Source organism: Zootoca vivipara, chromosome 9 (genome assembly GCF_965207765.1).
Source record: "Zootoca vivipara chromosome 9, rZooViv2.hap1.1, whole genome shotgun sequence".
Classification (NCBI taxonomy): domain Eukaryota; kingdom Metazoa; phylum Chordata; class Lepidosauria; order Squamata; family Lacertidae; genus Zootoca; species Zootoca vivipara.
This window is the reverse complement of record NC_142592.1, coordinates 68,464,919-68,491,307: the sequence shown is the minus strand read 5'-3', so window position 1 is coordinate 68,491,307 and position 26,389 is coordinate 68,464,919. Positions and strand designations below refer to the sequence as shown.

The 26,389-nt window shown below is 50.9% G+C and overlaps 1 protein-coding gene across 6 annotated transcripts in view; it reads right to left on the bottom strand.

Annotated features, from left to right (window-relative positions):
• FLNC (filamin C) overlaps positions 1–26,389 on the bottom strand; it is a 130,327-nt gene that overhangs the window by 23,467 nt on the left and 80,471 nt on the right. For 3 of the 6 annotated variants that reach the window (XM_060279264.2, XM_060279265.2, XM_088676511.1), the window contains 12 exons: positions 19,814–19,974; positions 18,845–19,012; positions 17,290–17,413; positions 15,221–15,377; positions 13,794–13,983; positions 13,266–13,289; positions 10,969–11,216; positions 9,512–9,610; positions 8,525–8,624; positions 4,845–4,985; positions 3,462–3,590; positions 1,763–1,936 (listed from right to left, as the gene is read on the bottom strand). In XM_060279264.2, coding sequence (XP_060135247.2) covers positions 1,763–1,936; positions 3,462–3,590; positions 4,845–4,985; positions 8,525–8,624; positions 9,512–9,610; positions 10,969–11,216; positions 13,266–13,289; positions 13,794–13,983; positions 15,221–15,377; positions 17,290–17,413; positions 18,845–19,012; positions 19,814–19,974 — 1,715 coding nt within the window. The remainder of the gene's footprint in view (positions 1–1,762; positions 1,937–3,461; positions 3,591–4,844; positions 4,986–8,524; positions 8,625–9,511; positions 9,611–10,968; positions 11,217–13,265; positions 13,290–13,793; positions 13,984–15,220; positions 15,378–17,289; positions 17,414–18,844; positions 19,013–19,813; positions 19,975–26,389) is intronic. The other 3 variants (XM_035128538.3, XM_060279266.2, XM_088676512.1) reach the window with 1 other exon arrangement.

Below are 26,389 nucleotides of genomic sequence, written 5' to 3'. Positions count from 1 at the left end.
TGACGCATGCGTCGTGACGCAACATTGTGACGTAACGTCGCTATGTCATGACGCATGCGCACGACGGAGCGGGTTCCTTGCGCATGCGCACTGCGGAGCGTATTGCCGGGGGCAGTGCTCCAGTGCCCGGAACCAAGGATCCCGATGCTAGAGCAGGGCCGCCGGCAACCCGATCCGTAGCTCGCTTTGCTGCTACTTCCTGCTCAGGTGGAGTGGCGAGGGGCATCAGCATCCACCGCTGACGCTGCTCTCTGGCCCGCCCCTTGCCTCCGCCCCACCAGGAAGAAGCAAGGAGCGAGCCCAGCAACATTGGGGCCTCCACGATGGCGGTTGCACCACTGTCGCGGTAGCGGCGGCCGTCGGTGGAGGTGGCGAGGGGGCAGGGCCGGTGCGTCCATTAAGGAGAACTAGGCAGTTGTCTAGGGCGCCAAAATGGAGGAGGAGCTGGTGTGTCTCCCCGCTCGCAAACACTCTCTCTGCCGCGGCTGCCACCGCTTTCGCTCCTGCTGCTGCTTGCTGCAATGCTCTGCAGGGGGCGCAGGGCCGCGCCACACAACGGAGCCAGAAATGGGGGGGCGCTCAAACCAATCAATCGAAGCAGGCGGGGAGGCGGGGGAACCTGAGCGTGCACATGCCCAGTTGTTAGGCAGACGGGTTTAAAAAAAAGGAAAGGGAAAAAGAGTGTGCGGCCTTCGGGGCGGGGCGGGGCAGCGGAGGACACGCTCCACACTCCAGGCTCCTCCCCTCGCACGCCTCCTTGGCCAATCACCGAGTGGGAAGGTGGGGTGGGGGGCGCCTGAAGGTGATCTCGCCTAGGGCGCAAAAAAACCTAGCACCGGCCCTGTGAGGGGGCACCGCGCTGCCCCCCGTAGTGGAGCCTGGCGTGACCCGCCCCCATCGCCTCCCTATTGCGACGCTGCTGGAGGGGAGAGATTATTCTACAAAAACAGAAGACTCCCCAAACCAGTTAAGAGGGGTGTGGAGATCCCTTGAGTCTGCTACTTGGAATACCTCAGGAGTAGAGTTGTCTAAGGGGTGTGCAACATATCTGCCAAGTTGCTGTTAGAGAAATAAGGGGCCAGGCCGGAAATAGCAGACCGGAAGTAGCGCTGCCGCCATTTTGGAACTGGGCGGAGCATGCTCAGAAGTGACTTTTGATGCTGCTTTGCCCAGTTCCAAAATGGCCGGCGCGCCAGAAGTCGCACTGCAGCCACTTTGGAACTGGGCAGAGCAGCATCAAAAGTCGCTTCTGAGCATCTTCCGCCCAGTTCCAAAATGGCCGCCGCGCCAGAATAAACCGGGAAAAATAAAAATAAAAACATTTTTCCAGCTAGGAACAGCTGGGAAAACGGGGATTTCCCGGGGAAAACGGGAGACTTGGCAGCTATGGTGTGCAAATGACGGGAAATACCACCTTGTTTAAGAACCAAAGTATTACGCGGCTGTGCAACAACTGCGAAAGAACTGAAGTGAAATGACAAAATAATCTGAAGTATCCTATCTTTTACCCACTTTGTGTCATAAACCTCCTTCGTTTAATGAAACCATTCTTGTTTATTTGATCAAATCCTGCCCAATACTCCAAATTATTAAGTTTCCCCTCACACCAGCCCCCCCCCATAATCTGGGGTAGTTTGTAGGAATTCGGGTCATTGGAGTTCTGTGAGGGGGGTGCGCTATAGCGAAGTGAGGGCGGGCCCAACAGCGCCAGGGGAAGAAGTGCCGTCGCGCCGTCGCATATTAATTGGAGAGCAAGGCTCACCCATGATCTTGGCGGTGAAGGGGCTGCCGGGGATGTGCTTGTCGTCAAAGCGCACGATGATGTTGTAATCCCCGGGGGCCGTCGGCAAGTAGGAGACGGTGCAGGTGCCATCTTTGTTGTCCTTGCAGGTGATCTCCGCCTTGGAAGGACCCTCCACAGCAAGCGACAGGCCGCCTGGGGGGAGGAGAAGGCAGCTGTGTTACAGGACTGGCCCTCCCTGGCCCTTACCTTCCAAGTCCCGGACTGCAGAATCCGGGACCGGCAGCCGTGTGACACCGGAAGTTGCGTCGGCGTAACTTCCGGTGTCGCTTTGCCCTTCTATGGGCACCAAAAATGGCCGCTGCCGACATCGGAAGTAGCGTCTATGCACTTCCGGACATGCGTAGATGTGACTTTTTGAAGCCGGCGGCAGCCATTTTTTGTGCCCATAGAAGGGCAAATCGGAAAGAAAAAAATGGCGCCAGCAGGAGAAAATAACGGAGAAAAACGGGAGACGAAGTGATACGGGGGACCACCGGGGAAAGGTAAGTAAAAACGAGGGTTTCCCGGGGAAAACGGGGTACTTGGCAGCTATGCCCTGCCCCCCCTTCCACCCAGAAACCACAGAAGTGCTCCATTTCTCTCTCTCTTCCCTTTCATTGTCTGCCCTTCTGTCAGTCGGCTGCACGCATGCAAGGTCCCCTGGATTGGACACGGCCCTGCCTGACATCCCTCTCGCCTCCACACCTGTCCTCGGGTTCCAGCCGGTCCACCTTCCCTCCTCCATCACTTGGGGGATCTTGGGGCAACTTTGCCTTGGCTATGGACACCAGAGAGCGTAGAACCGTAGAGCTGGGGTGTCGGAAAGGACCCAAAAGGGTCAACTAGCCCAACCCTCTGCAGTGCAAAAATCACAGCTACGGAATCCCCGGCAGACACCCGTCCATCATCTGCTTAAAAACCTCCAAGTGAAGGAAAGTGCAGCACCTTCTGAGTTGGAAGGGACCTCAAAGGTCCTCTAGTCCAACCCCCTGCAATGCAGGAGTCACAGCTACAGAATCCCCGACAGGTGGGCACCCAAGCTCTGCTTAAACACCTCCGAGGAAGGAGAGTCCACCGCCTTCGAAGGCTGCCCATTCCACTGTCAAAACAGCTCTTGCCATCAGAAATGTTTAGTCTGAATCTCATTTCTTGTCCTTTGAATCCATTGTTTTGGGTCCTGCCCTCCGGAGCAGCAGAAAACAAGCTTGTTCCCTCTTCCATGTGACAGACCTTAAGATGTTTAAAGGTGGCTATCATATCTCCTCTTTTCCGGGCTTATAAACATCCCCAACTCCCTCAACTCTTCCTCACAAGGTTTGGTTTCCAGACCTCGGTCGCTCTCCTCTGCGGACCTTCTAGTTTGTCAACATCCTTCTTAAATTGTGGCACCCAAAACTGGGTGGTCTCACCAAGGCAGAAGAGAGTGGGACTACGACTTCCTTTGATCTGGACCCTAGATTTCTGTCGATGCAACCTAGAATAGCATTCGATTTCTTTCCTGCTGCATCACACCGTGGACTCATGCCAAGCTTGTGGTCCACTAGGACCCCGAAATCCTTAGATGCTGAAATATCTGCTTTGAGGACCCTGCCGATTCCCACGACTGCAGCTGGCTTTAACTGCTTTAGACTGGGATGTGCTACACCGTGGAGCCGCCAGGTGGAGGCGCCAGCCTTACCTTCTCCAGCATCCTTGGTGACAATGGTGAAGGTCGCTGGCTTGTTGACCATGCCGTGGCTCAGCCCAGGCCCGTAAGCACTGACGTGGCGGGCATTGATGGCATCCACGTAGAACTGGAGAGGGCTCCCTAGGCGCAGAGATAAGAGACGTCAGCGGGAGGGCCCAGCACCAGGCCAGGCTGCTTGGGAAAGAACTCTAATTCCCTCTGTTTCGGATGCTCGGAAATGAGTGCCAATTTACGTGTAGACGTGCACAAGAGAGAGGGATCAGGGAATTCAGGGGGGAGTTTGGAGAATGGGTTGGGGGGTTACTCTGAGCAGGGTGGAGCAAAAACCCCAATAAACCCCAGTGAGCAACTGGGGGGGGGGGGCAAAGCTGCAGTAGAAATTTTAGCATATGCATGGATAGTACATGTGAAGATGTAAAAACTGCCAGTGGGCATGAAACTGTCTTTCGTTTGTCCTGAATTTTCCCAAATTCAATTCAATTCTAGGGCTTTGCTCACTGAATCTGGCATCCAGCTCAATAATAATAATAATAATAATAATAATAATAATAATAATAATAATAATAATTTATACCCCGCCCATCTGGCTCCCAACAAAATATGAAAAACACGGTAAAACATTAGACATTAAAATCTTCCCTAAAGAGGATGGCTTTCAGATGTCTTCTAAAAGTCAGATCGTTGTTTATTTCCTTGATATCTGATGGGAGGGCGTTCCACAGGCTGGGTGCCACTACCGAGAAGGCCCTCTGCCAGGTTCCCTATAACTTGGCTTCTCACAACGAGGGAACCGCCAGAAGGCCCTCGGCGCTGGACCTCAGTGTCCGGGCTGAACGGTGGGGGTGGAGACGCTCCTTTGGGTATACTGGACCGAGGCCATTTAGGGCTTTCAAGGTCAGCACCAACACTTTGAATTGTGCTCGGAAACGTACTGGGAGCCAATGTAGGTCTTTCAGGACCAGTGTTATGTGGTCTCGGTGGCCGTTCCCTGCTCTGATAACGCAGGCGTGCTTTTCCTCTGAGAATGTGACTCAGTTTCTACAAATATGTCAGCTAAGGATTCCTCTATGTAAGCCTCTGCAATTCAAGGGTCTGTGAGCTCCACCTTTGTGTCATTGTTGCTCTGACCACACAAACTGCTTTAAAGATCACAATTGTGCGGTTCGTGACAAAATTCACGGCAGAAACCCCACGGGGAAGGAGAGTGGGAAGGAGACCGGGGCCACTTGGGATGCAGTGACTTTCAAAAATGCTTTGAACCACTGAACCATAGTGTTGCAGATTTGGAAGGGATCCTCAGAGGTCATCCAGCCCAACCCCAACCCCGGGCAATGCAGGAATCGAAGCTGAAGAATCCCTGGCTGGACCTCTCACCTGGGATGTGGTTTCCATCATACTTGATGTCCATCTCGTGCAGACCCTTCTCCACGGGAGCGTACTTGACCGTCACGGTGCCGTCCTTGTTGTCGGTGATGTGCGGTCGTGCCGTCTTGCCAGAAGGCATCCGCACCTCGCCTGGAGACCGGGGGGGGGGGGGAGGGTGTTAAGGGGAGGGAAAGGGAATGCTGTTAAGACCTGAAGGTATGAGGAAACAGCCATGGCTCGGGGCCAGAGCATTGGCTTCGGACGCAGAAGGTCGCAGGTTCAATCCCCCACCCAGGGAACCTCTAGGTAGCGCTGGGAGAGAGATCCTAGTCTGAAACCCTGGAGAGATGCTGCCAGTCAGTGCAGGCAATGCTGAGCTACGTGGGCCGATGGCCTGACTCTGTGGAAGGAAGCCTGCTGTGTTCCTAAGAGTTGCGCCCACCCCATAATTTGGGGGCAGGGCCGGATTTAGGTTTGAGGAGGCCCTAAACTCTGAAGGTAATGGGGCCCTTGATATGTCCAGCTGTCCTTTGTCAACAACAAATGGTTGCTGTTTTTTGTGTGGAATATATGCTATATGGTCATTGATGGACCTCATAGGGATCTCAAGCCATTTGCCCATGTCCATGCAGAATGTAGGCACCCTATATATAGAAAGGAGCAAACCAGGAATATTTTAGGGAGCAGGCGAGCAGGCGGGACCCATGACTTACATCCTAGGAGCCTACACAACACAAAACACTTTTGCTGTATGTAGGTTTCATTTTATTGGTTTTTCCCCTTTAAATTTTTTGGGGGGCCCCCAAGAGAGTGGGGCCCTAAGCTATAGCTTGTTTAGCTTATACAGAAATCCGGCACTGGCGGCGGGGGGGGGGGGGGGCTGCTCTCATCTTTTCTTTCCCAACAAACCCCCATTATTATGACAATCCATGCCTAGTATGGAAGAGGAGAATTTTGGAAAACGCAGCTAAATCACAAAGGGACAGTGTTTGACCCGAGCAGGCAGCTCTCCTGGGATTTTTTTGAATCAATGGTATTTTTAGGCCAGCAACCTTCGTGATGGTTTTTCTTGGCCACTGGTTTGAGCATGCACAATTCCCGGCTGGGTGTCATAGCACAAAACATGGATTGTGGGGAGTTGGCCTCTGCTTTCTGCTTCCTCCCCTGGAGGCTTCTGGGATGAATTTAGAAAGCCCGCCCTACTAACTTTGGTTCTCCTTGGTCAGGAGGGCTACCCTACTGAAATGGCCCTCAAAACGTGTGGGCTCTTTATTTATTTCGCTATTGAGGGCCTGTGAACTCCACATTATATTGCTCAAGGAAGCTTGGAACTGATTTTGCAGCGAGAAAGAACTTCTGTGCCGCAGCTCAGATTTTTGGAGGCGGTGGGAACCTTGCAGGTTACGACAAATTCTGGATTTGGCAATCCAGGCATCTCAGCCATAACCATGCTTTACTTGCTCAGATGTAAACCACTATTTGCAATGGAAGTTGCTTCCACAGAAGACACTTCAAATCTGAATATATCTGAATATGCCTGCTGCCAACTCATTCCCACTTCCAACCTTTCAAAATCTTATTAGACAACACAATTTTTAACTCCGCATTCCTACTCTGTCACTCAGGTTTATTTTTATATTGTGGCTTTATTGTGACATCACTCCCTTGCAGTGACATCAATAAATACTTTTATTTCTAAAAAAACAAAAAACAACTAACACAGCATGTTAAGCCAAGCTGATGCAGGCAATTAAGTGCTCACTATTATTATTATTATTATTATTATTATTATTATTATTATTATTATTATTATTATGTGTTTATTTTATTTATGATTTTCGATTTTATACATTTCAATAATTTTACAATCATTTTAACATTTCAAAACTCGACTCCCTTCCCCCTCTTTCTGCAGTTCCTTAAATTTATTTTCAGTATTTTCTTCATATCCCAATTAACTTAATTTACTCATTTGTTCATCTACTTTAAATACATACTCTTATAAAACTACAGGATTGTTACAATTTTCCTGCCAATGTTCTTATCTGTTCACAATTTATTTGTGAATATTCAATAAACCATTTCCATCCTTTCACAAAAAGTTTGCTATCTTGATTTATCATTTTCCCAGTAAGTTTCACCATTTCTGCATATTCCATAAGTTTTTGTATTCATTTTTCCTTTGCTGGGACCTCTACTTCTTTCCATTTTTAGGCAAGTAACGTTCTTGCCAATTTATTCATGTACATGAATAAATCTCTATACAGTTTGGGTAGTTCGGTCCCTATAAATCCCAAAAGGAAAGCTTCTGGGGGTTCGTTTTTTTATATAAACTTTATTTTAAACATCCTTTTCAATTCATTATATATCATTTCCCAGTAAGCTTTAACCTTACTAACAATTGTTGGTTGCTTTTTCTTGCACAGGCAACTCAAAGGTTTGTTTTTGTTCTTACTTATTGCGTTTCTTACATTGTAATTTTACGCTGTGAACCACCCCAAGATCTACGGATCCAGGGCGGCTTACGAATTTCTACGACGCAGAGGTAAATAAATATCTTTGTAAGTACAGTGGTACCTCAGTTTTCAAACAGGTTTATGAACAACTTGGAACCTGAACACTGCAAAACCGGAAGTAGGTGTTCCAGTTTTCAAACTTTTTTCGGAAGCCAAACGTGCTCCGTTTTTCATCGCCCTGTCTTTTCTGTTGCGCCGCTAATTTGCGTCCCCCCATTGTAATTCAAGCCCTCCGCTTCTGACTGCAGTGTTCCGAGGTGATATTTGGACCTTATATTTGCTGCTTTTGTTTTTGCTATTTATTTTGCTTTTTTTTGTTTTGAGGCTTTCTCGGTTCATCTGTTTTTGTGACTGTGTGCAAGCCAGTTCAGCTACGGAGCGATTGACCGTGTGACTGCAGAAACGGATAAAAGCCCCCCATCCAAACAATGACTATCATCAGTGCGGGGAAGAAATAAAATTAATTTTAATTTTTATCATCTGCAATAAAGGTAAAGGGACACCTGACCATTAGGTCCAGTCGTGACTGACTCTGGGGTTGCGCACTCATCTCGCATTATTGGCTGAGGGAGCCGGTGTATAGCTTCCAGGTCATGTGGCCAGCATGACAAAGCCGCTTCTGGCAAACCAGAGCAGCACATGGAAACGCCGTTTACCTTCCCGCTGTAGCGGTTCCTATTTATCTACTTGCATTTTGAGGTGCTTTCGAACTGCTAGGTTGGCAGGAGCTGGGACCAAGCAACGGGAGTTCACCCCGTTGCAGGGATTCGAACCGCCAACCTTCTGATCAGCAAGCCCTAGGCTCTGTGGTTTAACCCACAGCGCCACCTGGGTCCCTATCATCTACAATACTGTCTTATTTATTGTATAGTACAGTACATTGATTAGTGCTTTCATTTTATGGATCAATGGTCTCGTCAGAGAGTAAAATCCATGTTCAATTGCTGTTTTAGGGGGTTGTTTTTAAAAGTCTGGCACGGATTAATCCGTTTTGCATTGCTTTCTATGGGAAATCGCGCCTTGGTTTTGGAACGGATTTCTGGAATCGATTAAGTTTGAGAACCAAGGCACCTCTGTACGCGAATAAATGCCCTCCCCGTCTCTAAGCGGCCCAAGCCCTCTGCCAGCCCTGGGGCTCTCCAGATGTTTGTTTGGGGGGGAAGGTGCCCCTACCTGTGATGTCCCCCTTCTGGACGGTGAAGGGGATGACCAGGTTGAAGGGTCGCAGCATGGAGTCCATGGTCTCTGGAGGGGCGACGGGCTCGTCCGTAGCCTGGTGAGGGGAGGGGGGAGAAGGGGGCGGAAAGGAGAGAAGGAGAGAGAGAGGGAGATAAAGAGAGAGAAAGGACTAAGTACAGGCAGAGGGAGGGAAAGAGAGCACCCGAGGGCAAAGCGAGGGCGGAGGAGAGCGGGGGACACCCGCCGCAGCAGCGCTGGAGGAAGAGGCACAGAGCTGCAAGGAAAGGGGGGGCAGCGAGAGAGTAGGCACCCCACAGAAGGAGGGCAGTCTGGGCCGCCACCCTGGGCATAAGAAAAGGGCTAGCGCCACCATCTCCTCCTTGGACCCGTCAGCTGCCAGTTGGGGGAAACAAACAGCTAAAAATAGCTAAGTATAGAAACCAGGGGTTCTCGAAGTCTGTCTGTCTCTCTCTGTGTGTGTCTACATGGCAACGTTTAGTCCCTTTCCAAGCCCGCCTTCCTTGCAAAGCGGTTCTGGCTAACGTCACAGACCCCATGCATTGCCAGGGGGAGCCGTGGTGTTGAAACGGCATTTGAGGCGGTTTGGGGGTGCCCCGAGCAGGCTCCCAAAGGGCCAGTGGGATCCCCAAAACCTGGAGAGATGGGCGTGCGTAGCTAAACCCCGGAAGGAGCAAAAACGTCTCAGCGTCCGGGCTGCGTCAGTGGCAGCCTAAAAGGTAGTGGACAAATACCACCGCACTGCAAGCGGGCTGGACTAGATGACCCTCAGGGGACCCTCCCGAATCTAAAGTTTTGTGAAATCCCTAAGGAACGCCGAGCGCCAGTCCCTTGGGCCTGCAGCGTGTAGGGTTTGAGACGGGGGTCTGAGCTCTCCTCTTCCCGAGAGACGGAGAGAGATGGGGAGAGAGGCAGCAGGAGCAGACAGGGCGTCTGAGAGAGGCAAGAACAAGCTCCCGGTACCCAGTGCGAGGGGTAGCCGCCGGCGTGGGGCGCCGGGAAGGGCTGGCGGAGCTGGACGCTGTCGCAGGGCTCCTCGACGTGGGGAATGGAGTCACAGGCCTGGCAGGAAGCAACGGGACAGGTCAGGGCCGGAGCCAGCATGGTGCAAACTTGATCGCGAGGTCCGAGCCACCTCTGGCCGCCCGGGACCCTTTCTGCTTCCCCCCGACCTCATGCCGGAGTCACAGGCCAGCAGCAGCCGCAAGAGCCGGCGGTTTATGTTTTTATTTTTATGTTTTGCATATAGTTCCATCAAAACTTTTCAACGTACAATAGAAAACAAGAAATAAGAAGGAGAGGAAAACGACGAAAGCAAAGCAAACCTTGTACGCTGAGAAGTTTTAATGAAACCTTCCTGCACAGGGTTGTCTCTTCAACCCCTTTTATAATTCTGGTGGCCGTTTTCTGAGCCTTTTCACTGCCAAGACACATCAGCATCTTCATTGAGCTGGCTACTATGACCCCAAGGTCTTCCTCCTGGTAGTTCAGGCCTCATGAGCGTATATGTGAAATTAATATATATTCCCCCCTCCCCAACATGCATTACTTTACACTTGTTTGCATCGAACTGCGTTTGACATTTTTGACTCCTTCCCTCTGTTTGGAGAGGTCCTTTCGGAGCTCTTCACAAATCTCTTTCTGTTTTGAAGACCCTGGACAATTCAATTCAGTGTCATCAGCTAACCTGGCCAACTCAATGGCCCATCCCCAACTCTGGATCTAAACAAGTTTAAATGCGTAGGTCCCAAGACTGATCCTTGGGAGACTCCCCTTCTCTCCATTTGGAGAACTGTCCATTTATTCCGACTCTCTGCTTCCTGCAACTTGACCAATTCCTGATCCACAAGAAGACCTCTTATTCCTTGACTGCCGAGTGAGTGACTTTGTCAAAAGTCTTTTGAAAGTCCAAGTACGCTATGTCAACCAGATCTCCTCTATCTATATGCTTGTTGACACTCTCAAACAACCATTTGTGAGCCAGGCTTTTCCTTTGCAGAAGCCATGCTGCAAAGCTCGGCTTCCGCAGGGCTTGTTCTTCTATGTACTTGGCTATTTTATCTTTAACAATACTTCCCACTAGTTTTCCAGTGACAGACGTTAAGCTAACTGCCTAACATGTCATTTTCAAGATCTGCCCTCCCAACCCCCCCTTTTTTTTACTGCCTAGCCTACCTTGCAAGGTGGTCATGGGAATTAAATGGAGGGGGGGAAGAGGAACCATATATGCCACCTTGAGCTCCTTGGAGAGAAAGGTGCGATACAAATGCGAAAAAAGTAAATAAAATAAAGAGCAGACTCCAAGAAGGCTCTCTTCCTCTCCCTACTTATCACAAGCCCCATGGTGGCTGATTTTACAATTGTACCACCCCAGCTTGACCCAGGTAGCCGTTCTGCCCTGGTTGCGCCCCACAACTCACCACCACATGGAAGGGGCTGTTGGGGATCTGCTCTCCCCCAAAGCGGATGGTGATGACGTATTTGCCGGGCTCAGGGGCCGTGTAGTAGATGTCGAAAGTGCCGTCATGGTTCTCCACCACGTCGACGTCCAGCTCGGCTCCGTCCGGCGTGGACACCTTGCAGGTGACCTTGCCTTTCCCCGCTGCCTTGGCGTCCACCGTGATCACCGTCTCCTCCCCGATCTGGATGGTGGGGCCCAGGCAGGTACCTGCAGGTAAAGGACGGAGACCACCTCGGTTAGGGTAAGGCGGGGGGAGGAAGAGAACTCAGCCAAACGGAAAAGCTTTTGCTGGAGGTTCCCCCAAGCGATTCGATGTCAGGGACCGGCTGGACGTGGAGGAGCAGACAGACACCGGGTGAAGCGGGGACTTGCGAGAAGGGATCGGTGATCTAGGGGAGCCCCTGGCAGCTGGGAGACAAGAGTCAGAGGCAGGAGAAGCTGCAGGATTGGAGAGGGAAGCGCAGGTGCAGGAGGAGGGAGACATAAGTCAGGTTGGTTCAGAGTCAAGGGCTCTCCTGCTCAGCTGTCTCCCAGGACCAGGGGAAGGAGCAGAAGCAGGTTACACAATGGCATAGTCTTCGCCTGCTTGCATGCAGCTCAGGTGAGAGAGATACATAAGCTGAGGTTAGCCTCATTGGGTCCACACCTGGACAGGTGATGTGGACTCCTGGACAGTTCAGTCAAAGGCAATAATGGCCGCTGTTTTTTGTGTTGAATATATGCTATATTTGAGGGAGCAGGCTAGCAGGTGGAGCCCATTACTTATATCATAGGAGCCTACATAACACAAAACACTGTTGTTGTATGTAGGTTTTATTTTATCTATCTATCTATCTATCTATCTATCTATCTATCTATCTATCTATCTATCTATCTATCATCTTATATTTTGGAAATGTACATCCAGTTCCCCCCCTTTATATTTTTTGGGGGGACCCAAGAGAGTGGGGCCCGAAGCTATAGCTTGTTTAGCTTATACGTAAATCCGGCACTGATCTATTTACTCGTACTGGTGTGCTTTCGAACTGCTAGGTTGGCAGGAGCTGGGACAGACAATGGGAGCTCACTCCATCGTGAGGAATCGAACTGCCAACCTTCTGATCAGCAAACCCAGGAGGCTCAGTGGTTTACACCTAGGTCCCTATACACCCAGGAGGAGCTGAGAGTTGTGGGGCCGACAGATGTGCCGTCTCCGAACTTGTAAGTGTGCTTTTGACACACTTACAAGTCAAAACGCTTGCACTGGACATTCCTGACCTGGCAGTGCCGTGACAGGTGGGACCACCCCCTGGGGGGGGCAGTGGGATTAAGGGTGGGGGTACTAAAAGGCAAGGGGGTGTCAGGGGTGTGCTGGAGGGGGGCGAGTTAAAACTCCTGCCAAGCCCATCCATTAGGAATTTACTCAGCAGGTGAAGCAGTTACTAAATGGGGCATCCAAGGCTCTTGCTAAACGACCAGCAGCCTTTGAAAGGCTGACCTCACCAGATTGAGTCCATCAGTTTTGTTGAATTAATGAAACCCAGTTGGTAGAGCACTGGACTCCATCTCAGGGTCGTGGGTTTGAGACCTCACGGTCCCTTCTAACTCTGTGATTCTATGACGATGCTGTCTGCTGTCCAGATGTTCAGTATTCAATGGGATTTTGGAACGAACATTTTGAATTTTATCGTGCCGTTATCTTCCTTAGAGGGTTGTGCATAATGCTTTTTGTAGGGGAGGGAGCAATGGGGGTGATGTATCTTCGGAACCAAGGGAGATGGCGGCCTGAAAATGTTTGGGAATCGCCGGGCTGCAGCGTGGCCATAAAAGACAGGATCTGCTAAAGCGATTAATTTGATCTAACGGGCTCGGAATCGTGTTTGGGCTAGCTCACCACCAGATGGCGATGCAAACCCATCAATTAAAACCATCCACTCAGAGCTATGAGCCCAGATTCTCATCTTTGCAGATCTTAAGTTCAGCTCTCTCTCTCTCTCTGCCATTTCCGTATCAGTTTGCAATTTCATTTCATTTGGAAAGCACCAGCGTTTTAGCGTGAATCTCTCCTCATGTCCCCAGATCTGCAGAAAAATTTGCCTGCCATTGTAGGGTGACTTTCCAGTTCTGCAATTCTGTCCTAAGGCTTCCTCCTCTGTTCTTAGGCTGGTGGGCAGGAAGAGGGGACGGGAATGGCGCTGCTTGATTGGGGTACCTGGATATTACCATGTGCCCACCCACCCCCCAAGATCCAGGAGAGGGGGCCGCACGGGTACTTACCCAGTCCGTGGCCTCCTATGGACACTGCAGAAAAGAAGAAAAGGACACAGCCGTGAGAATTAGCAGGAAGTCGCATATAACTGCAATGGCAGCAAATCAAGGCCGATTGCAGCATTATTATTTTATTCTAAAAAATTATAAATCGTTTGCTCCAAAAAAAGTATTTTAAATTTTGTGTGGCATACAAATTCCCTGCAAAACTTTGTTCTAACTTCCGTGCAAAAGTTTAGAGCGCAGGACTCGGGCGAGACAGATGCAGCGAGGAAATAAAAAGCAATAAATGAAATAAGCCGGGGCGAAGGCCCGATATACGGGTCGCCTGGAGAAGTGCCTCTCTCTTGCCCGGTCGTCCCCTCGGGCCTCTAAACTCCCCAAAGACAGCACAAGATGGAGGCAAATAGGAGGCAGGGGAGAGAGAAGGCAGAGAGGGCATGAGGACTAGCAACTTGCTTTCTGGCGCTGCCCCCACTCTGGAGGATGAGACCAGCTGGACGAGGGTTGGCAAGGCGGGCATAGGGAGACTCCTACCTGTGACCAGGCACTTGCTGGCGTCGCCCGCGGGCAGGGCATGGATGCGGAAGGGCGAGTAGGGGATCTCGTCGCCCCCGTATTTGATGGTGATGGTATAGCGGCCCGTCATGTCCGGGACGTACGAGACAGTATAGGTGCCGTCCCCATTGTCCCGGATGTTGGCTTTCTTGGGCTTGCCCTCGGGGTCCTGGGGAACCCAAAACATGGCGGGGGGTGGGGAGAGAGAGAGAGGGAGGTGTCAGTGGGCAGACTGCAACCCCCAGGCGGTGGCAAGGTCAGTAGATATGAAAAAGCATCTTCCAATATCTGAAGGGCTGCCCTGGAGAGGATCGAGCAAGCTTGTTTTCTCCTTTTCCGGAAGCTGCGTGGCCATTTGCTTGGCTCTTTCCAACTCTACAATTCTATGGTTCTATGAATTGCCGGGGGGGGGGGGGGAGAGTTGAAGATCAGAGGCTTCTCTAAGCCACGGTCCAAACATACTGGTGGATGAGGCCCCAGAACCCTTTATCCACCCCCATTCCCTATGCCAGGGCTTGTACGATGCAACGAGAAAGAGAGTGCTTTTGAGCGTATACAAAATGCAGCTCTTAGAAATCGGCACTGAGTACGCAGCCCAATTCACTTCCGCTCATGAGGTCAGGAGGAGGGCAGGCACTTGAGAACACCCCCATATCACTGCCTTTGCCAACCAGATGCCCTCCAAATGCTTTGGACTACAATTCCCATTAGCCAGAACCAGCACAGCCATTTTGGACTCCCATCAGCCCCGGCCAGCACACCCATTTGGACTACAACTCCCATTAGCCAGAACCAGCACAGCCATTTTGGACTACAACTCCCATCAGCCCCTGCCAGCACAACCATTTGGACTACAATTCCCATTAGCCAGAACCAGCACAGCCATTTTGGACTCCCATCAGCCCCCTCCACCAGCACAGCCATTTTGGACTACAACTCCCATCAGCCCCTGCCAGCACACCCATTTGGACTACAACTCCCATTAGCCCCGGCAGCACAGCCATTTTGGACTACAACTCCCATCAGCCCCGGCCAGCACACCCATTTGGACTATAACTCCCATTAGCCAGAACCAGCACAGCCATTTTGGACTCCCATCAGCCCCCTCCACCAGCACAGCCATTTTGGACTACAACTCCCATCAGCCCCGGCCAGCACACCCATTTGGACTACAACTCCCATTAGCCAGAACCAGCACAGCCATTTTGGACTCCCATTAGCCCCGGCAGCACAGCCATTTTGGACTACAACTCCCATCAGCCCCGGCCAGCACACCCATTTGGACTACAATTCCCATTAGCCAGAACCAGCACAGCTATTTAGGACTACAACTCCCATCAGCCCCTGCACCTGAACAGGCAAAGCAGGGAGCCCCCCAAGCTGCCACACCAGCCCCCAACACTCACCAAGATCTGGACGGTGAGCAGCCCCTCGCCGGCGTCTCGGGCATCGATGGTGAACTCCACAGGCAAGCTGGCGGGGATGCCAGAGGCGTTTAGCCCGGGGCCGCTGGCTCGGACCTTGCTGGCGTCGTGCGCCGGAAGCACTTTGATCTTGAAGGGGCTGGAAGAAGTGACCGCCGAGGAGTGAGAGCCAGTCAGACCATCAGCATGTCCCCAAGCCCCCGCCTCTTGGCCTCACCCACCTCGCAGGGTTCTTGTGGGGATTAATCGAGGACAGGGGCCTGGGTTCGAATCCCCCACTCAGCCCTGAAGCTTGCTGGTCCAGCCACTGCCTTTTCTCAGCCTAACCTACCTTGCAGGGTTTTCGTGGGACTGAATGGGGAGGAGGACTACGGAAGCCTCCTTGATCTCCTTGGAGAGAAAGGCGGGGATGTAAAAGAAATATCTAAAGGCATCCTGCCAGGATGTGAAAGGTCCCTGGCCGAGACCCTCTGAGGAGCTGCCAGTCTAAGCACACTAGCTGTTGCCAATCTGGGGCTCCCTGAATGTTTTGGCCTACAACTCCCATCAGCCCCAGGAAGAGAAGTCATTTTGGACTGCAACTCCCATCAGCCCCAGGAAGAGAAGTCATTTTGGACTACAACTCCCATCAGCCCCAGGAAGAGAAGTCATTTTGGACTGCAACTCCCATCAACCCCAGGAAGAGAAGTCATTTTGGACTGCAACTCCCATCAGCCCCAGGAAGAGAAGTCATTTTGGACTGCAACTCCCATCAGCCCCAGGAAGAGAAGTCATTTTGGACTGCAACTCCCATCAGCCCCAGGAAGAGAAGTCATTTTGGACTACAACTCCCATCAGCCCCAGGAAGAGAAGTCATTTTGGACTGCAACTCCCATCAGCCCCAGGAAGAGAAGTCATTTTGGACTACAACTCCCATCAGCCCCAGGAAGAGAAGTCATTTTGGATGTCAGCCCCAGCCAGCTGCAGCCATATGACACTGAGGCTGGTGGGAGCCGTAGTCCAAAATAGTTGTGCTGCCCGGGGGCTGATGGGAGTTGTAGTCCAAAAGCTTCTAGGGCCTAGCAATGATCTAGCCGGGTCCTGGGGGCAATTTGCCCATGTGCTGCCAAGAGGGCGGGGGGGGGGGCTTGAGGCCAGGCTAAAAAGGGAGTTGCCACTCAATCTGCCCGCATGGGAGGGAGGTGGGGGTGGAAGGACAGCGGGCGAGATTCCTGGCAGGCCAGACATTTGCCAGGGGACATATTTATCTTCGGTCCTGGGGTGGGGGGAGGCAGAATGGGGGGCATGAGAAAGGCAGGCACAGCTGAAGGAGAAAAGCAACTCAGGAAAGCGCAGGCTCCTTTCTCAGAACATAGGAAAAGCCTGCTGCGTCAGGCCAGGGGCTCATCTGGACACAGAATCACAGAGCTGGAGGGTACCCAGGGGTCACCCAGCCCAACCCCCTGCAATGCAGGAATCTTTCTGCCCTGCATGGGGCTCGAACCCCTGAAAGTGAGATCAAGAGTCTCATGCTCAGCGGTCCAGAATCCTGTGCCCGCATTGGCCAACACTGGAAGCCTGCAGGAAACCCGCAAGCAGGATTCGAACACAAGAGCAACTCTCCTACAGTTTCTGGAAATCAAAAGCATGGCTACCTCCAGCTGTGAAGCCATTGTGGCTAGCAGCCATCGAAAGCCTTCTCCTCCCCCATGAATTTGTCTAATCCTCGTTTTAAGCCATCCAAGTCGGTGGCAATGGCTGCCTCCAGTGGCAGGGAGTTCCACAGTTTAACTCTGCGCTGTGCGAACAAGGACTTTCTTTCATCTTCCAAATTTTTAGCTCTGCTGGTAGAACAGGAGGGTTGCGGGTTCAAAGACCCCCATTGGGCAAAAGATTCCGGCGTTGAATTAGATAATTCCCTCCCAATAATTCCATTATTCTATGATCCCTGCTTCACGGGATGTCTAGCGTCAATCCCGCCTGCCGAAGACTCGCGGGGCCTAAGCCCCAAAGGGGAAGCTGCTTTCTCCCCCCCGATCCCCCCCGCTTGGGTCTCCCTCCTCTCTGCTCACCTGCGGGGCACCTCTTGCCCGGCGTACTTAACAGCGACCGTGTAGGGCCCATCCGTGGCCGGCGTGTACTTCACCGTGTGGGTGCCGTCTCCGTTGTCGCGCACCTCGGTGGGCTCAGCGACCCCTGGGCGGGGAGGAAAGAGGGTCGGAGAGGCTCTCAAGGGACCCAGAGCGCCCGAAACTAAGCCCGTTCACCTTTCCGGCAAAGTGTTTGCAGCGATAAGGACATAGTAAGGATCCTGGCCACCCGGATGCCTCTACAGTGATACCTTGGTTCCCAAACGCCTTGGTTCCCAAACACCGAAAACCCGGAAGTGAGCGTTCTGGTTTTCAAATGTTTTTCAGAAGCCAAACATCCACTGTGGCTGCCGGCTATTTTTTCTGGGGTGCCAGAAGCCGCACCTTGGTTTCCGAACATTTCGGAAGTCAAACGGACTTCCAGAAAGGATTAAGTTCGAGATCCAAGGTACCATTGTATTTGGCACTTTCGGTTTTGCGATTTCTTTTGCGTTTTTGTTTTTGAGGCTTTTTCGGTTCATTTGTTTTTGTGACTGTGTGGAACCCAGTTCAGCTACTGATTGATAGATTGTATGATTGCGGAAATGGATAAAAAGTCCCCCCCCCCCATTCCAAACAATGTCTATCATCAGAAATTTAAATTTTTGTCATCTTTGTGTCATCTACAATATTTATTTTACACTTCGGCACATTGACTATTGCTTTCATTTTAGGGATCAATGGTCCCGTCAGAGAGTAAAATCCATGTTAAATTGCTGTTTTAGGGGTTGTTTTTAAAAGTCTGGAACGGATTAATCCGTTTTGCATTGCTGTCTATGGAAAAGCGCGTCTTGGTTTTGGAATGCTTTGGTTTTGGAACGGACTTCCGGAACGGATTAAGTTTGAGAACCAAGGTACCACTGTCAGCAAACCTTTTCAGCAGGGGGCCGGTCCACTGTCCCTCAGACCTTGTGGGGGCCCGGACGATATTTTGGGGAGGGAAATGAATGAATTCCTATGCCCCACAAATAACCCAGAGATGCATTTTAAATAAAAGCACACCTTCTACTCATGTAAAAACACACTCATTCCTGGACCGTCCGCGGGCCGGATTTAGAGGGCGATTGGGTCGGATCCGGCCCCCGGGCCTTAGTTTGCCTGCCCATGGTGTAGGGCAGGCATGTCCAACAGGAAGATCGTGATCTACCGGTAGATCACGGGACATCTGTTGTAGATCACTGGTAGATCCCCCCCAAGAAGCACAAGTTTGGTTCCCATAAAAAAAGCTCAACATTTTTGCTGCGCGCCTCCCCCCCCAAAAAATGTGGCTCTACCCTTCCCTAAAACTTTGACCTGACCACTGCCACTTTGTAACTCTGTGAGTAGATCGCAGTCTCCTGGGAGTTGGCCACCCCTGGTATAGGGGATTCCTAGGGGAGCACCCACAAAGAGCGGCTTAGGACCCCCGCATCCCCCACCCCCAAGGTGGTCAAAAAGGGGTGGGGGATAGCAAGCGAAATCACTGAGGTGGTTGGTCCTCCTTTCCAGATCTCCATACCTGTGGGTCCCAAGACCTTCACCTCCAGGGGGGCCAGCCCAGCCTTGCTGCAGTCGACGGTGAAGGTCTGGGGGACACGGGCTCTCACGCCAGCCCCAAGCCCGGGGCCCGAGCACTTGACCTTGCTAGGATCGACCACGTCCTTGACCGGGACACGGAAGGGGCTCCCTGAGGGAAAAGCAAACGGGAAGGAAGTTTTGATTACGTATTTTGTATATTGTGATTTTGTTTTCGTTTTCTGTTTTCTGTTTATACTTTTCAAATTTATACATTTCATTAGCTTTGCAATCATTTCAACATTTCAAAATTTGACGTCACAATTTGAAAAATCCACCAACTTTAGGAAGAACTTCCTGACAGTAAGAGCTATTCGGCAGTGGAATTTGCTGCCAAGGAGTGTGGCGGAGTCTCCTTCTTTGGAGGTCTTTAAGCAGAGGCTTGACAGCCATATGTCAAGAATGCTTTGATGGTGTTTCCTGCTTGGCAGGGGGTTGGACTGGATGGCCCTTGGGGTCTCTTCCAACTCTATGATTCTATGTAATAACAACTCAAAAAGGAAACAGTTTATGAGAAGGAAACAAGGAGGCCGTGTACAGGATAAAGGAAGTCTTTTATTTTGTCATTTTTTATATTTTAGATTATGTTTATTTTATTTTATGTTATGTTTGTGTCTAATAGTGGTGGATTTGCGTATTTGAGTTGTGGTGGATTTATGTTGTAAACAAATAAATAAATAAATTGAGTCTTACTGACCAGTGATTTAAACCGTGATTTAAATCGATTTGATTTAAATCAAATACACCCTGGCTATGCGGAAATGGCAAAGTGGACGGCAAGATAAAAATGATGAACGTTTCCTGTATTGCCGGAGGGGGTTGGACTAGAGGACCTTTGGGGGACCCAGCTCCAGAATCCTCTGATTCCAGAACACACCCCGAAGGTCCAAGCGCAGTCCTGCCCTCCACCTACCAGGGATGGGGCGGCCCCCGAAGGTGATGTTGACGTCGTAATCTCCCGGCGTGAAGGGGATGTACTCCACGCTGCAGCTGCCGTCTTTGTTGTCCTTGCAGGACATCTTGGCCTCCGACGGCCCCTCGATGGCCAGGCCCAGGCCCCCGGTCCCCGCGCCCCTGGGGAGAAAACAGTGCCGTCAGAGGGGAGCCTCCAGCAAGCCTTAACGAAGACGTAAGGAGGTCCCAAATGTGAGGATTTCCCAGGATTCTCTGCGGCCAGTGGCACAACCGTTTGCGTGGAACGTTCCGGAACACTTTGGCGAGCGTCCCAAGAGGACCCTGGGCCCGAGGAGGGCAAGAGAACGACTAAGGCCTCCAATAACAATACAGTCGTACCTCTGTTTACGTAACACCCCCTGGTTACGTAAACTTTGGGATGCACACGCGACAAACCCGGAAGTATTTTACCGGGTTTCACCGTGCGCGCATGCGCAGAAGCAGTCCTCAGGTTGCGGAAACCTCGGGATCTGACCGGACCTCCGGAACCGGATCCCGTCCGCAACCAGAGGTACCATTGTAACAACAACAACAATAATAATAACAATAACTTATTACTTATACCCCGCCTATATGGCTGGGTTTTCCCAGCTGCTCTGGACAGCCTCCAACAAGAGATTAAAAATACATTAAATCTATCGATACATTAAATCTATCGATATCTGAAAGAGCAACTCCTTCGCTATGGAGGCGGCCCTCTTGGTAGTTCCGTGGCCCTCAAGAGGTTCGGGGCAGGGCCTTCTCGGTGGCAGCCCCTGAGCTGAGGAATTTCCTCCCCACAGAGATGCCCCTGTCACCTTCCTTACTGACGTCTATGTTGTGAAGGATGAAGGGCACTATGCAAATTTAAAAAATATAATGAATATGAATCATTATATGCTGAAGACACCCCTCTTTGCCTTGAGATGTATATTTTAGGACCCACCTTAACCTCTCGACTATAATTTTTTAAAAATGCTTTTTGTTGTGACGTGGGGTTTGTGATTTCAGCTCTCTTGACAAAACATGCTGGAGACAGTTCTCTAGTAACAGCTCTTTATTAAAGTGAACAAGACTGAAGACTGAGGAGAGGAAAGCTACATTTATAGGGACAGGGGACTAGCTAGGAAGGGATACATTTTGGAGGGAACAATATCAAGCAATCACAGTGCTGCCTTTTGGAGGAAACCAATAAGACAGAGGATCCAAATACAGCAGCTTAAATGAACCAATAGTAGCTGTACCCTCTGGAACCAAAAGGCAGTTACTTTATCCTAATGCAAATACAGACAATAATAATACAGATATAAAATCCTTTGACTCAATACACAACACCCCTCCCCCCCTAGTGAGCACAGCAGACGTAATCCCTCAGGTACTGTGGGGTCCTACAACTTCTACCTGATCTCCTGACAACAGGTGTTGCAGGTTCTGGATTGGGTGTTACCTGTGGTGGAGGGGCTGCTATAGGGGTTTCATCAGGAACAGATGGAGTCCCAGACATCTCAGGGTCCCCGACCTGTACCTCGTCATCCTGAGGACTAGCAGACCCTGGTTCATTTGCTGAAGCCCCTGGTGACTGTACCTCTGGACCATTTTCACTCTGGTCTTGCAGCTGTGCGTCATTAGCCAGGGATGAATTATCTGACTCCTCCCTGCTGAGCGCCCGGCGCCTCAGCTGATCTATATGTCTCTTCCAAACTTGCCCATTTTCCAAGGTCACATAATAGGACACAGGTCCACTAGCCCGGGTGATCACACCGGCCACCCACCGCGGACCTCGTGAATAGTTCCTCACCCAGACCAGATCTTCAGGGGCGAGATACCTTGTTGTGTCAGTCTCAGCCTGGGGGGTTGCTCTTGAATTACGGTTTGGCATTTTATCTGGGTGGACATAATCCAGCACCGTTAGCAGTCTTCTACCTAAGAGCAGCTCGGCTGGCGACTTGCCCGTCGCAGTACACGGCGTCGCATGCTGCAAAAATAACATTCGCGCAATGCGAGCCGACCAGTTACCCTCCATTAAGCGCGCAATGGATTCTTTGGCTGTTCTTACCATGCGCTCAGCCTGCCCATTGGAGGATGGGTGAAAGGGCGCGGATGTGACCCCTCTTATGAAGTTATCAGCCAAGAATGCCCTGAATTCTTGGGATACAAAAGCTGCCCCATTATCTGATACAATGGTCTCAGGTAACCCGTGGGTTGCAAACAGCTGCCTCAACACCTTGATTACGGCAGCTGATGCCATGCTAGGGACCATCGCCACTTCTAACCATTTGGAATATGCATCAACGATAACCAAAAAGACCTTCCCTTGGAATGGCCCAGCAAAATCTATGTGCAGCCGGCTCCAGGGAGTCCTGGACTGCTCCCACCAGTGGACTGGTGCTCTGGCCACTTCTGGCCGCACCTCTTGGCATGCCTTGCATGTTCGTACCCATTGTTCTATGTTCTGGTCCATTCCAGGCCACCACACATAACATCGGGCTAGCGACTTCATCCTGACCATTCCCGGGTGTCCCATGTGAAGCGTCTCAAGAACCCTGTTTCTCAGTGGTGCTGGGATTATCACCCTATCTCCCCATAGGAGACAACCCTTATGCATGGACAATTCGTGCTGCCTTGTCGCATAAGGCCTGAATTTTTCTTCATGCGGACCACCTGGCCACCCCCTCCCCACCCAAGTGAGCACACGGGAGAGAACAGCATCTTTCCTAGTTTTCTCAGCTATATCCGTAGCTGTTACAGGAGCCCCCGGAAGTGTTTCTAGCATCATAATGTGCTCCGCCGGAGCAGGATCCTCATTGCTCCCGCCAGGAAGGGGCAATCGACTCAGCGCATCAGCATGGCACAACTGTTTCCCCGGCACATGGGTCAAGGTGTACTGGAACCCATTCAGGAATATTGACCAACGCAACATTCTGGGGGAGAGAATTTGTGGCGTTTGTTTGTTTGGGTTGAACAACCCTAACAGTGGTTTGTGGTCCGTTTCAATGGAGAAATGGCGACCGTACAAATAATCATAGAACCTTTTGATTCCGGACACAATAGCCAGTGCCTCTTTATCAATTTGAGCATAGTTGCGCTCTGTGGGCGACAACGTACGGGAATAGAAAGAGATGGGCTTTTCCGACCCATCCGGTTCCCTATGACTCAGCACAGCCCCCAGACCGTATTGAGAGGCATCACATGCCAGGACCAGCGGCTTTGACTCATCATAATGAGCAAGGACGCTCCTGCTACTCAGCATTCCTCGCAAGGAGTCAAAAGCCTTCTGCTGCTCCCGCCCCCATCGCCACACATTCTTTTTCTGCAATAGTCTATGTAATGGTTCAGCTACCGAAGCTTTCTGGGGTAAGAACGAATGATAAAAGTTAATAAGTCCCAGGAATGACTGCAACTCCGTCTTGTTCTGTGGTCGTGGTGCCTCGATGATGGCCTTAATCTTAGCATCTGTGGGGTGGATGCCTGATGCATCAATTTTAAACCCCAAGAAATCCACAGTTGGCACCCCAAAACTGCATTTTTCTTTTTTCAGTTGCAACCCCACCTCCTTGAACTTGAGCAACACTGCACGGACACGCGCAACCAGTTCCTGTGGGTCTTTTCCAGCAATCAAAACATCATCAAAAAATGGCAAGACCCCCGGCAGACCTCTTAACAGGCGTTCCATGAGCCCTTGAAAAATCCCTGGGGCCACACAAACTCCGAACTGTAATCTGTTAACTCTGAACGCCCCTTTATGTGTGACAATAGTCTGTGCTTCCGCTGATTGTGGGGTTACTGGCAGCTGTTGGTAAGCTTGTGCCAGGTCAATTTTGGCGAACACCTTGCCCCCAGCCAGTTTAGCCAACAGATGTGATACGACTGGAATGGGGTATGAGTTTCCCCTGAGTGCCTTATTGATAGTACATTTGTAATCTGCACATATCCTGACTTCCCCATTTGCTTTAAGGGGTGTGACGATTGGAGTCTCCCACTTAGCAGAGTCCACGGGTGAGAGAACTCCCTGCTTGACCAATTTATCCAGCTCTGCCTCGATCTTGGGTTGCAGTGCAAATGGCACTCGCCTTGGTTTGAGTCGGATTGGAGCCACCCCGGGGTCCAACTCGAAGTCAACTGGGGGCCCTTTATAACAACCCAGTTTTCCATTAAAGAGACCAGCAAATTCCTTGCATAATACCTCACTCATCTCAGGGCAGGTTTGGATTGAATTAAGCCCTGAGATACTCAGTCCCAGGGCAGGGAACCAGTCAGTGCCCAGGAGACTGGGGCGACTGCCCTTCGCAATCACCAGTTTGAGTACAGCCTGTTTGTCCCGGAACTGTACTCTCACGGCACACATTCCCATAACATGGATGCGTCCTGCTGAGTACGACTGCAAGGTTGCCGGAAAGGGCTCCAGAGGGGGCAACTTACCCCTGGGGAAGAATGTCTTCGCGGTCTGGTCCGACACGATGGTGAATGCGGATCCGGAGTCCACCTCCATGTCGCACTGCTGACCCTCAATCTTCACCTTGACGTGTGCCTTGCCTTGCGCTGGAAACTGCACGGCCCTCCCGTTGATCTCCGTTACGTAGTGGCAGTCCTTTAGAAAACGAGTTGCTGTGGGCGGTCTGCGATGCTCCAGTCTAGGTGCTCCTGTCGCTCCCGACGCCGCCGATCTACAGACCCTGGCGATGTGACCCGTCTTTCCGCACGTCCGGCAGATAGCATCCCTGAAACGACAACTCTTCCTTTCATGGTTTCCGCCACAACCTGGGCAACTGCCTCGGCGATCTCTGTGCACTGTGCAGGCCTGACGCACCGACTCGACCCCACGGACTGGGCTCTGGCTCGGAGTAGCCTCTAGCTCGTCCATGGCATGCGCAACTTCTATCTGTGGCTTAGTGGCCTTGCGACTGGCATCAAGCTCCTCTCTTTCATAATTCTCCGTGGCGGTGGCCTCTTTCAAGGCTGAAGCAAGGGTAACCTCTTCTTTAGCCACGATGCGTCTTCTGGCTTTCTTGCTGCTCAGACCACCAATAAACCGATCCAGGAGAGTCTCTTCCAGATTTTGGAAGCCGCAGTGCTGAGCGAGCTTCCGGAGTTCAGCCAGAAATGTGGATACAGACTCCCCAGCATGCTGCTGCCTCTTATGGAACTCCATCCGCCGGGCCATCTTGGTCTCAGTAGGCGCCAAGTGGCTTGTTAGGCAGGCAAGAATATCTTTGAGAGATGTCTCACTCAGCTTCGCTGGAGCAAGTAATGCCTTGGCCAGCTTGAAGGTCTCGGGCCCACAGTAGCTCAGGAATGTGGCCCTTCTTTTGCTGGCATCGGTGATCCCTTGAGCCACTGCAAAGAACTCGAAGCGTTCGACGTAGTCTTCCCAGGTGTGGGGCTCTGATGGCTGGAAGGGCTCCAATACCCTTGGACTCTCCATTGTCCTAGCGGGCAGGGTCGTCTTCTCAGCTGGCCAGTGAGTCTTGTTCTCAGCTGCAATCCGGACTCTGAGGCAGGGTTGTGTTTAACCGCTCCTCAGCATTCCGGATCCCACCTTCGTCGCCAGTTGTTGTGACGTGGGGTTTGTGATTTCAGCTCTCTTGACAAAACATGCTGGAGACAGTTCTCTAGTAACAGCTCTTTATTAAAGTGAACAAGACTGAAGACTGAGGAGAGGAAAGCTACATTTATAGGGACAGGGGACTAGCTAGGAAGGGATACATTTTGGAGGGAACAATATCAAGCAATCACAGTGCTGCCTTTTGGAGGAAACCAATAAGACAGAGGATCCAAATACAGCAGCTTAAATGAACCAATAGTAGCTGTACCCTCTGGAACCAAAAGGCAGTTACTTTATGGTTTTATCGCCGTAAAACTGATGTTGATATCTATGTATTTTTATGGCACGGCGGCATGCGGATATTTTAATACGCAGTGCTTTTTTTCTTAAAATAATGTTTGGGGTACTCTCAATTTGACTCAAGAAAATCACCATTTTATACTTTGAATCGGGGAAAGATAAATACAGTACGTAAATGGACAAAAGTACAAAGATTCACAAAATGTTTAGGGGTATGTGTACCCCTGCGAACCCCCAGGAACACAGTAATGGTTTACTTCCGGTTTTCGGTGCTGGGGCATGCGCAGAAGTGATAAATCCATCTTTGCACATGTGCAGAAGCACCGAATCACAACCCACGCATGCGCAGACGCAGGTTGCGATCGCTGCAGGTTGCGAACATGGCTCCTGCACAGATCACATTCGCAACCCGAGCGTCCACTGTATAAGTATGTTCTATTTAAAAACTGGTATCTTTATTTGTTATTATTATTTATTCAGAAATATCTTTAGTTGTTTTTATCATTACAAATTTACATTCAAACGGTTTGTATAATCTTTTTTTGTGAGAACTCTCTGAATCTCGTGACTCCCCCCCATCCTTAAAACAGAATTTAAACTACCTATCAATATGTTCTCCACAATTTCCATTTTTCCAAATTATCCAGAGTCTTCATTACTTTACGGGGGTATCTTTGAGTCCACCTAAAGTTTTAATTTGCTAACAATGGTCTC